A 12,135-nucleotide genomic window follows, 5' to 3' on the forward strand; every position below is an offset into this window, starting at 1 on the left:
CTTCATCACAGCAACTAGGATAATTACTAACGCAAAAGAAGTTGCACAGTGCCTTCCTTTGACAGGAAAGGGTTATTCTCCCTACCTTGAATGAGGGGATGTAAGCATAATTCATCATGTGTTAGAGCGAGTACAAAGCAGCGGCTTCCCAGCTAGCGTCTATGCTCCAGTCACGGCACCCTGAAGGCCTGAGGGCTTTTATGACGTGCTGCAGCCAGATGAAGTAGATTGGAATGGAGATAGCGAGTCTGAAGAGTGAGCGGTCAAGAACGGGCTCCGCACTAACTAGAGGGAGGAAAAGGATACTCGCAATATCTCTGAAGTGTTAGAATCTGAGCTATTCTCAGCAAGTCTTTCGAGGGCCAGAGTGCTAGCTATTGCAATAAGATAGGAGAGTGGAGGGAAAATAGGAGGACTGGGAAGGAAGAGCTGGAACGACTTTTTGCATCTCATGTGGTTGTCTAAGTAGAATATTTGAAAAGACAGATGAAACTCAAGGCCCTGAAATTAAGAAACAACTGTAACAAGTTTTCAGAATATAAGACACATATTTTACAATAGACAAAACTATTTTTCTATGTATTGGCAATGAACAAAGAGAATTTGGAAACGAGAAACTATTGTTTTGGATGTGGCTTGTCTCTGATAAAACTCATTCTGAAATTTAACTTCCAAAATAATGTCATTTGTGTTTATATGTGTGAGAGAGGGGGAGGGAGAGATAGAGACAGACAGACAGATGGATGGACAGATAAAGGATAGTGTATGCCTGTATATGTGTACTGGTGCACGTCCATATGTGTGCATATGGGGGGGCTGGAGGCTGCTGTTGAGTGCCTTTCCCTGTCACTCTCTACCCTGTTTTCTGGGACAGGGTCTGTCCTTGAACATGGAGCTCACCAATCCAGGAAGACTACTTGGTTGATCAGTGAGCCCCAGGCGTCCTCCTGGCTCTGCCTCCCCAGCACTGGGATTACAGGTTACAATGATTCCAGGATTATCATCGTGCCAGGCTTTTTATGTGGGTGTCAGGCACCCGATTCCAACTCAGGTCCACAGGCTTGCACAGCAATCATCTCGCCAGCTGAGCCATCTCTCCAGCCCTCCACCTCCAATGTAATAATAGTATTGATCAGTGGGCCACATAAGAGGTAATCAGGGGGGTTATCACTCTGTGCTGGCCTGTAGAGGGAGATGAGGCAGAGATACCTGACAAGCTAGTGTCATCACAGGGAGGTGAGAGCATGGCCTAGCGGGTCTGGAATGACACTAAGATTATCACAAACAGCAAGTGACATGCTTCTATTAGCCCAACTATAGCCAAACAGTGATGCTTCTGTTAGCCCAGCTATGGCCAAACAGTGGTGTCTTCTAGACAGATAGGAGAATAGGAAAGAGGGCATGGCCATTGTAGTCTATCTCTAGCTAATAAAGGACCTTGAAGAAGTTGAAGTTAGTTTCTGGGCCCGATGTTTCAAATCTTTACTGCTTTGGTTGTTTGGGTCAAATACAAAGGCTTAATTATTTCCAAGTGCCATAGCCTTATATGTGATCTCATTGTACAGTCCAAGAGAAAGGCAGGAAGTTGAGCAAAGGAATAAATGCCGAGGGGAAGCAGACTCATTCATGTGGAAACACTATGACGAGCATGCAGCGCTGGACCTGTGCAACAAGAGGCAACTGCAGCGGACCAGTGAGGTTGTGATTTCCCGGTACTCCTGCAAAGGGCAGAAGACACAGCCTGGGACTTCGACTACCAACACTAGCCACGTGGAAGGGAGAGAGACCACAGGTCCTCAGAGCCAAGATTCCTTACACGTCGATGCAGTTACCAACTGTCATGGGGTGATGAAGACAGCTTTGCTCAGAAAAGCGGATGCAAGAGCCCAGCACCTGCACATAGATATAGGCCAGCACCGTAGGGTACCAACAGGAACCTTTCTGTTGTTCACTTTACTTCCAGGGCCAGAGCCAGATATACAGCAGGTGTTCCAGAAGGTTTATTGAGTAGTGATGGAGCAAATACAGGAGGCATTTCACTCATGTGTCTAACTGTGGTGAAAAGGCAACATTGAAGATATTGGCCACCATTAACTGGAGTTCCTCTCTAACAACAGCTCTTAGTCCTAATAGTACATTTTAATTTCCTGGGAGAAGGAAGGAGGTTTAAAAGTCTCCATGCCCGGCTCCACCTTAGAACAACTGAAGGAGAACTCTAAGTGGGGCCTAAGCATCCACATACTTAAAAGGTCTTTAGGTGAGTCTTGGGAGCATGGTAGGCTGGGAGCAATATCATTTACAGCATGGTCGCTTAGACTCTAAATTTTAGAGAGAAGAATACTCAGTTCATCAACCCAGTCTCTACGAAGGTCAGAGAATTTAACAAAGTGACTTGTCTCTTCCAGTTCTGTCACATCCTCTAGCTGCCATAGGCACGGTTCCATTCATACCCTCCCTCTCCCGATATATTTGGAGCTAAGATACGCAGATGTGTATGACTCTCCTTAGGTCAAATCTAGGGCTGTCATGGAAATTCAGTGTGTGTTGTCGCTCTGGTTTAGCCAAACTGCCACCTACAGGATAAGGACAGAGACTCAGAAGGTCTGGGTGCAGGGAGCTCAGGAGTCTGCATTTGGGGCAAGGCCTGCTGGGGATTCATTCTACTACAAGGGCTAATTTAGGACTCGACTGTGGCTGGGATGGAGGAAGAGGGACCAGATGATGCAGGTCCATCAGAATTACTGCAGGGGCGGAGGGGGAGCGTTCAGAGGACAGTAGCCGAGAAGGAGGAGTCAGAGTGCGAGGGTATTGAGGGGGAATCTGTAGAAATGCTTAATTCAGATACCATTTCCACCTGAGCTGAGAAGCAACACGCTCAGGGCATTGCTCGGGTGCTGAACCAGATTCTTTGGGATCATTGCTACTGTGGTCCCTAACTGGACAGAGTCAATTTTCTAAGTGCCCTCAACAGAGCCAGCAGGGAGGGGGTGGGACATCTGATCAGATAACAAAAGTGCCTGAGAGGATGCCACGGCAGGTGGAGAAGACAAAAACAAGTCTGGTTCACTTTGTCATCCTGCCCAGGACCCGGTCCGATGCCCTGCAACCGAAGCCAAGTTTAGAGACACAAAAACAGAGCAGTTTCCGAATTGCTTCTGTTTTCCCCTGATCATAGGCACACCTGTGAGTCCCGAAAGTCCCAGGTGCTACCTCTGCCCTAGGAAAACCCTGAGTGAAACCAGGGTTGGGCAGCAGAGATGACTCTCACAATGAGGCTGGCAATCGTTCGGCAATGCCATCCTGGCTGGCCAATGGCAGCGAGGAGTGGGGATCTGGGCGTTGGCATGGGAAGCCAGCATGCTGAAGGCCGCATATCCCTGCTCTCCTTGAGTGTGGGAAAAATAGGTAACTCCACTAATTTTGTTAAAGAGCCCGACCCTTGGCGAAAGGATAGAGCTGTCAGGTGTCGCCATTCTTTCCTCTCAGTCTATTTGACTTTTTTTTTTCTTTTAGTTTTTTTTTTCGAGACAGGGTTTCTCTGTGGTTTTGGAGCCTGTCCTGGCACTAGCTCTTGTAGACCAGGCTGGCCTCGAACTCCCAGAGATCCACCTGCCTCTGCCTCCCGAGTGCTGGGATTAAAGGCGTGCGCCACCACCGCCCGGCTTTCTTTGGACCGTAGAATTCACAGGCCCATTCTGCTATCTATGGCTGTGTGGACTCAGGTGGCTCAACTCATGTGACCGTGATGCGGGAGTGTGAGTCACTGTTTCACTGCTGGGTATAAAAGCCGGGGTCATCTGCAGTGACGTGGCTGTGGAGGGATGGAGGAAAGTCAGTGAGCTCGGTCCCGAGGGGTTCTGAAAGTCAACAGGAAGCACTGAGTGTAAAGAGAGAGCATTAAGGGTGTGTGTATGTGTGTTGAAGCGGCAGGCTTGCTCTTGCCTTTCTGGATATGGGGGACGGCCCTCCTTGCTCTATCATATACATTTCAAGTAAATATTGGGACCAGCATGTGTGGTAGTTCTAACTTTCGCTGGGTGACCCACTCAGGTCGGCTTTACCTCATTTAAACGCAAGGCACGCCCACAGCCTGCTTTCTCACCTGGGCTGCCCAGTGGAGGGCTGTCTTAAAGTCCTTGTCCAGGAGAGTGGGATCTGCCCCCTTCTTCAGCAGCACTTGGGTGTGTTGAGGCCGGTTATGGAAAGCTGCCCAGTGGAGCGGTGTCATTCCCTGCAGCACAACGATCAGAAGGGACAGAAATGAACACAGGCTCCCGAGAGGACGCAGGTTCACATTCCTCCCATGGCTAGCAGGCCGTCACCCACGCACCAACTGCTGCTGCTTGGTAGTTCCTTCATTCATTAAGCCACTTTGTTCAAGTGGTGGTTGATGATTAACTTTTTGCTAAATTAATAGGTGTTGAGATTACAAAAGTGAGTTTGAGAAACCAAATCCATGCCCTTGGGGGAGTTGGGCTGCAGTAAAATACAGGAAGACGGACACTGAATGCACATGGAGGAGCCATTACTTCCTGGCTGGCAGTGTGCGCATGGGACATAACTAAGGGAGCAGGGCCTGCTCTACACAGTCTTCTGTGAGAAGGACTGAAGGAAGAACACCAGTACCAAGGCGCATCGCTGAGGGTATGCTCAAGGACAGCATCAGAGACAGCGGTCACGCAAGAACACAAACCGCCACCAAGTCCTGAACATTATGGGACTGCTGAGGTCCCAGTGCCTAGAACAGAAACTGTATGCATAGCTGACAGACGAATGGATGGATCGATGGATGGATAAGGGGAGAGGAGAAATGAAATTGACGACAGACAGGATGAACCTGGGAGTACTGATCCTATGCAAATCATTTGGATTTTTTCCCACACGAGTGGAAGCATGGTGGTGGAGGGTGTCAAGCAGGTGTTGGAATGATCTGATTCACACTGCCAAGAGGAAATCCTTTCTTCACAGCTGGAAGGATCGAGCTAGATTGGTCCAGCTGACAAATCTCAGCTTCTCTGAGAACTGAGGGTATACAGTTAAGGAATGCCTTAATGGCAAGTGATTTCACGTTGGCCAGTGGCAGCCCCCAAAGAAACAGTGGTATTTGAAAGTATGCCATGAGAGATGACCTCGCCTTGATCACTCCTCTGGTCCACATGGAAACATCCAGGATGAATTGAGATTGGGCTATCCACAGAGACCGCAAAGGACTGGAGCAGCTGATAGCTTCTCTCTTAGTTATTCCTGCAGAGAGCATGAAGATGCCAAAGAGGCCTGCCCTGCCTGCTGCAGAGGATGAGCAGGGAAGAGGAGACAGGCCTTGACCTCACTACCCCCAGGATTTTTATTGATCCAGGATGTCATTTGAGTTCTTACAGCTACCATCCTTACTCCATCCTCCAAACCACCTTCTGGCGTAAGGGCTGTGGTGACATCTCTCCCAGGTTCCCAAGCTACTTCCTCTTCTCCCGGGACACACAGACCACATCCTAAGCTTTCTACACCAGGTTCTGCCATGCAACTGAGTTCTAAACACTGGAGAATGGAGGGAAAGTTCGGAAACTCCCTCAAGGCCCGGCTTAGGAAGCATACCTTCCTCCATGGCTGCTTTCTCTCCTCACCACCACTGAATGTGGAGGAGGACAGGGCTGTAGAAGGTGATGGGCACATAAAACTGCAAAGCCCGAGTCCCTAACTGATGAGGGAGAACAAATCCACCACATCAATCACCATCGGATCATGATGTGAACAAATCCCTCTTCTTGTGCCAGGAGGTTGAGATTTTGAGTTACCACAGCAGCTAACCAACCCTAATCTATGCCATTGTCCTCTTATTTCCTAGAAGGAGAAACAGCCCTAGCGAAGTGTTCAAGTCGGAGTGAGAAGAGATCTGAGGCCAGGGTTTGAGGTCTGTGGGGCACTGGCCCAGGATGCTAAAACTCCTCAACCCGTTTCGTAGTTTGAATCTGTAATTTACAGCGTGCTTGCGGGGTTTCAAGTTCCCAGTGTCCTCTGATACCTCTACAGCTGTTCTTGGGGATAGTTAACAAATTGGTTCCATGTGGAAAAGCATGCTGGAATAAAAGGATATGAAAGAGAATACTAAAGAGAGTGGAGCTTATCCACTTGCTCCAATTGCTGCTTCTTCTCATGGAACACAGAGTCATTCCATGAATTTCTCTTCTGCATTTCCAGTTAGGCCACTGGGATCAGAAACCCAAACACGAGGGAACCAGATTCCTTTTCTTTTATTTCACATTGATTACTCCTTTTCTAGTTGTGAGATCATGTTTCAGTCACGGGTTTCATGATGGCTGCGCTCTTGTCTGCCTGTCTCAATGCCAAGCGCTCTGAACAGAGAGCCCATTGTAGGTGCTAAGAGAAACTACTTATTAAGCAAGGGGGTGTTCCCGGCTGCCTTTCTTGACTTTGTAAAATTTGGCTTTGCCTTTTATCCATTTTAATTTGTGTGTGTGTGTGTGTGTGTGTGTGTGTGGTATTTACGTATATATGTTCATGCATGTGCTCCTGTGTACATGCGGGTGAAAATGTATGTGAATGTGGAGTATATGTATATGTAGAAGCCAGAAGTTGACGTCCAGGGTTGAAACAACTGAAGCTCACTGAACGGGCTTGGCACACTGGTAGGTGAGTGCCAGGGACCACCTGTCCCTACTTCCCCAGTGCTAGAATACACATTGTGCTTGGCTGTTTATGTGGGTTCTGGGCATCCAAACTTAGGTCCTCATGACTGAGCAGAAGGATTTGATTGACTGAATTCACACTTCAGAATTTCGGGAGAGTGCTCCGAAAGACCTCATCACTGGTACTTCTGTCAACCGAGGAGATGGCTCAGCTTGCGAAACACTTGGCTTGAAAGCACGAGGACCTGAGTTCGGATCCCCAGCAGCCATGTTAAAAGGCCAGGCCTAGCAGCATGCATCTGTAACCCCAGTGCTGGAGAAATGGAAGCAGGAGGATCCCAGGGGCTCCCTGACCAGTCAGTCTAGCTGAATTGGTGAGCCCCAGGTTCAGCAAGAGAACCTGCCTCAGAAAATGAAAGATGGGCACCAACTGAGAAAGACATCCAGCATCCTCTAGCCTACACATGCGCGCGCGCACGCGCGCGCACACACACACACACACACACACACACACAAAAGGAAGCATGCAATAGATGACAATGATTATGTAGAATTAAGTATGTAAGATTCATTGTGAAAATGTGGTTCTAAGTTAAACTGTGGTTATGCAAGGCTAATTATTGTGTCTACACAAGAAGGTTTAAGAAAATCTATTTATTTACTTATTTAGTGTGTGTGGTAGGGGTAATGTGAGGTCACATGAGCCTGGGTTCGCTCTTTCCTGGACAGATGTCTCTTTCCTGGATAGATATCTGGTTGCTGGGTTTACTGACAACCATGTCCTCCTGCTTAGCTGTCTGCAAGCCCAAATGTTACCTCTGGGCACCTGTTTGGCACCAAGAAGTCTGTCTGTATTATCTCAATGAATTTTACAGTGATCCCAGGGGCAGGAGTTTTAGAATCACTTTTGCAGTGAGGAAGCCAAAGCAGACAGGTTAAGCAATTTGTCTAAGGCCAGTGATTGAGTACTTGGTAAGGCTGGAATTCAAATTCACATTTCTGTAGTTCTGGAAAAAAAAAATACGATCTTCATCATGTTGGTAAACTTCTATATCTGGAAAGAAGCTCAGGTGCTAGGGAATTCTGTTTTCATGTGCATAGTCTTAGCTGATTCAAGTCTTGTTAGTTTAAACAATGGTGGTTGTCTCTAGGGTTCTGGTTGCTCTCTGTAGTATTAACTTGGCCATTTGTCTCTAGATTCCCCTTAAAGGACAGCTAGCAGCACTTCGGAAATTACTGCCTCTTTGTTGCTGTTTTCCTGGGTCTCACTATGTAGCCCTGGCTGTCCTGGAATTCTTTATGTAGATCAGGCTGGTCACAGACTCAGAGATCTTCCTGCCTCTGCCTCTTGAGTGTTAGGATTAAAGGCCTGCACCACCACGCCTGCCTAGAAATGACTCTTTAGGGCTGTCAATGATGACTTGACTTAACTTCCCTGAACACTGTTACACTGTAAACAATTTGTAAACTTTCAGTCACAAGAAAGTTCCTGTTGCTATTCTTTATTATTCCCCTGCTGAGCTAATAAGAAACAAAAATAAATCCTTGTGCCATTAGTAGTCCGAAAACCAAAGATTTCACAAGCTCACGGGTAGCCGTTCAGGCAGCTGGACCATCATGGGTATTGGGCAACTCTTCATTGAGGAACATTTTCCTGCCACTGCTTCCTCCTTTCTCCAGCTTCTGTGGAGCGTGCAGACAGTCAAGCTGCGTACGGTGAAGGCTCTGGGGACTATATAGAGGCAGGCTTCAGGCTTGGAAGCTGGTACGCACTGAGCGGTAGTAGACCTCACAGTGGAAATGTGTCACGGTTTAATGAAGATGCTGTCTACCGCACAAAGCACACAGGCGTTTGATGCATCTTTTTTCTAGAAGCAGTGAATTCCAGGTTACCAAGGATCTCTTGGACATGGGAAGTATGGGATCCGTTGGATGTGAGATGGCCTCCTTCATCTGCTTCCCCCACCATCTGTCTTCTCAGCCCCACTGAAGACTTAGACCATGGAAGCATTCAGGAAGTGGAAAATTGAGGTGTCATAGAGATGGTGGAAATAGGTACCCAGGTGGCCTTGGTAACAATAGACTCCCCTTTTTTATGAAAAATAAACAAACATCAGTTCAAAGACTGGAGAATAATTCACATTAAGTTGCGAACATCTTCAAAGTGTGTCCCTTTGACAGAGGATGTGTCGTGAGGCCATTGCAGGACTCTGCGCCCTGTAGCTGGAGGGTGCACAGGAGGGCTGTTGTGAAATGGCCCTCCTGTGCAGATGAGTAAGCCTGGGTCGTGAGCCTGTGGCATGCCATTTCAGTTTCTGCTTAGCTGACAGGCTCTAAAAGAATCTCAGATCTCCCTCCAAGACAGCCATTGCTGATTTTGATTAGGGGTGGAGAGGTTGTTTTTGTCTTCGGAACCAGAAATCGAATTCGTGTGAAGCAATTTTACCACTGCCACTTAACACTGAAGGACACAGAGAACCATGCTGATGTGGCCACATTCAAGGACCTGGCTTGTCTAGGTATGCGGAGGACAGAACAAGAGCAGGGGCGGAGATCAGCGAAACAGCTCCCCATCTTGAAGGGTCTGGAACTGCTAAGAAGCTCGGGGTCTCCTTGGTTGAAGTTTAAAAATTGACATAAGAAAATAAGAACATGGCTGTTCCTGGATATGGGTTGAGAAGGTTTATTGTAGATATGAGGGAGAATTCAGCTAGAGGCATTTGGAAAAGTCCAGACTGAACATAGCCAGCAGATGAACCGGGCCCTGAGAGCAGAGGTGGAGGGGAGAGTGAGTGAGGGTGGGGGAGAGGCCAGGAGCATGCTGGGAGACCAAGAAGGAAAGATGCCAGGTGTCCAAAGTGGCCGCATTTACATAGGAGAGAGAGGCTGGGAGGAAGAAGTTTAGGGAGGGGGCCAGGGTAAGAAGTTCTGTGAGGAGCCACAGGCACCAAGTGGTACTGGGAGAGCTAACAGCATTAGCTTTCATGTGTTAACATGACAATAATGTTCATATGTTAATAGGCACCTCAGCCATTTGCATGTTACTATTATCAATTTGCTCTTTAAGCCATTCTGATAACTGTATTTCAAAGCAATTGATGACTTTCGTAATGCTATATATTTTGTTTTGTGTAATTTCAGATAGTCATCCACAGACCTCACCAGCCGCTGAGAGGTATCCACACTGCAAAATAGGGATAAGGATCCTTGCTCTCCAATCTACAGACATTTTTGGAAGATGCTAAGTGATTTTAAAAAATCTTATTTTTGAGAATAGATGCCAGAAATAACTAATGTCACCTAGAATTGTCTGATTTATGAAATGTATAATCAAGTTAGGTAACAAACAGGGGAAAGGATCATTAATGTAAAAATAACATGAATCGTGTAACTTTTTCTTGGATTAAAAATTTCAACTTCTTTCTATAATGTGTATTTATATGCAATGTATATATATAATGTATATATCATATTAATTAAGATAAATTATTTGTCTATATGCACATAGTTTTGAAAATATTTGATACTTTAAGGTGTGTGTGTATGACCTGTATGCCAGTGTCTATGGAGGTGGGGGAATTGATACTCCAGGAGGCGGATTTATAGGTGATTGTGAGTCACCCTGACGAGGGTACTGGGAACTAAATATGGGAGTCCTGCAAGAGTAGAAGATTCTGTTAAGCACTTAGTAATCTCTCCAGCAAACACACACACGTACACAACAAACAACACACAACACACACACACACTTTTTGATATCCACTGGGATGGAGTCAAGAATACAAAGATGGAAGAGACATTCTCATAGGAGTTCGAGGATCAGGGATAGAGGGAGTTACGGGCTGCTGAGTAGTAACAACCTTACTCCACTTTGAAATATGGCCAGTTTTAGTATAAAGTTTTGGGGTATTTAAAAATGCTATAACATTTTGCCATTGGTTAGCTGTCAGGTGAGATTTCTGGAGTCAGGATCGATGTCTTCTGATCTTGCTTTTGAGTGCACACTGGCTAGGGTTACACATCTGGAATGCAGAGAATGCAACTAGAGCTGTGACTCATGTCCAGAACTTCACATCCGGTTTTGCAAGCTGAACTTATTTTCTCAGAGTACTGTTATAACTGGTATTTGGATTATAAGGCTGCTTCTAAAAACCTACTGCAATGAAACCGTGCATAAGATCCACACTGCATGCTAAATACCATGCATAATGGTTCTCCTTTGGGTGGATGCACCAAGACTGCTAACCCAGATGCCAACAGCTCATGGCCTCTCCGGATGGGGTGTTCTTCCCGCGAAAGCTCAGATGAGAGCAGGGGAGGCTAACAACTCGGTAACTCCCTCTCTCTGAAAAAGACAAGCCTCTCTCTAAACCAGCGATTTTTCTGACCTCCTCTGAGACTAACTATGCAAAGGACACCTGAGACCCATCTTGCCTTTCCCACCGTGCGAAACCCGAGAGTGTGGATAACTTCTACAGAAGTCACTGTGCAATCAAACAGTGCGGTGAGAACCAAACAGGAAAAAGCAAGCTGATCACTGGACTAGAACAAAGGGTTCAGAAGTGAAACCACAAACAAACTAGGGGAAAATTTAGCACACTGTAATTAAGTTTCTGAGAGTAGATAGGCATTCTTTAGAGGGGGGAAATAAAAGGTACCCAAACCAAAATCAGTACCAGGCAAGAACAATCATCTAGTAAGTACATTGCACTCACAAGTTTCTGAACATGGCACTATGAAAATATATTTAAAACCCAGCAGAGGCCAAAGACCACCTTTCAGATGTGAAACAACAAGAAAATGGCAAGCACCCCGTAGATGAATGGAAATCGTGAAAGAAGATCCAGAAAGAGTGTCAAATGCATGGAAGATACAATCTCAAGTGAGGAAGGCAAATAAATAAGAGGATAACTAAGCAACACACAGAAGAGGGCTTCCTAGCCTATTGGTGGGACTGCAAATGGGCGTTTTGAGAAACAGGTGGGCAGTGTTGAGAAACAAACATGCTATGACCCAGGAGTTATTTTTCCAGAGAAATCCTCCCATAATGGACCCAAGGAGACTCATATAAGACTGTGTTTTAGATTAGCGGACTGATGGTAGAAAATCTGGGAGACAACCTGAATTCCCAGGGGAGTGGTTAAATGGACCAAAGTATTTTCATTGTGTGGAACACTATGGAGTCATCAAAAGGAATGAACCAGATTTCTATCCATGAACATGGAGAAGGGAGAAAGTAAACTCAAGGAACAACACATAGAGTGTAATGCCTTCTCTGTGATATTCTGTGCTTTTTCTGAACATATGGCTAGACTGGGAGGTGAAGGGATTACCTGGAGATGAAGGTGGTCAGGGTGGAATTGGTGAGGGTCTTTCTAATGTTACCTGTAGTGCTGAAGTTACTGGACCGAAAGAAAATATGATGATACAAAAACTGGACCTCAGGAGAATTGCTTCAAGCCACTGAGTTCACATAGGACGTTTCCTCAAC

General features: G+C 46.3%; 1 protein-coding gene across 3 annotated transcripts in view; it reads right to left on the reverse strand.

The window, feature by feature from the left end:
• The window catches only part of Ankrd55 (ankyrin repeat domain 55), an 82,932-nt gene that overhangs the window by 29,402 nt on the left and 41,395 nt on the right, over positions 1–12,135 (reverse strand). For 2 of the 3 annotated variants that reach the window (XM_041663187.1, XM_041663190.1), the window contains exon 6: positions 4,103–4,231. The exons of the other annotated variant lie outside the window; for it this stretch is intronic. In XM_041663187.1, coding sequence (XP_041519121.1) covers positions 4,103–4,231 — 129 coding nt within the window. The remainder of the gene's footprint in view (positions 1–4,102; positions 4,232–12,135) is intronic. 3 annotated transcript variants of the gene reach the window in all.

This window comes from Microtus oregoni, unplaced genomic scaffold, assembly GCF_018167655.1.
Source record: "Microtus oregoni isolate MIOR12 unplaced genomic scaffold, Mior012 000014F_ref0000157, whole genome shotgun sequence".
NCBI classification, from domain to species: Eukaryota; Metazoa; Chordata; class Mammalia; order Rodentia; family Cricetidae; genus Microtus; species Microtus oregoni.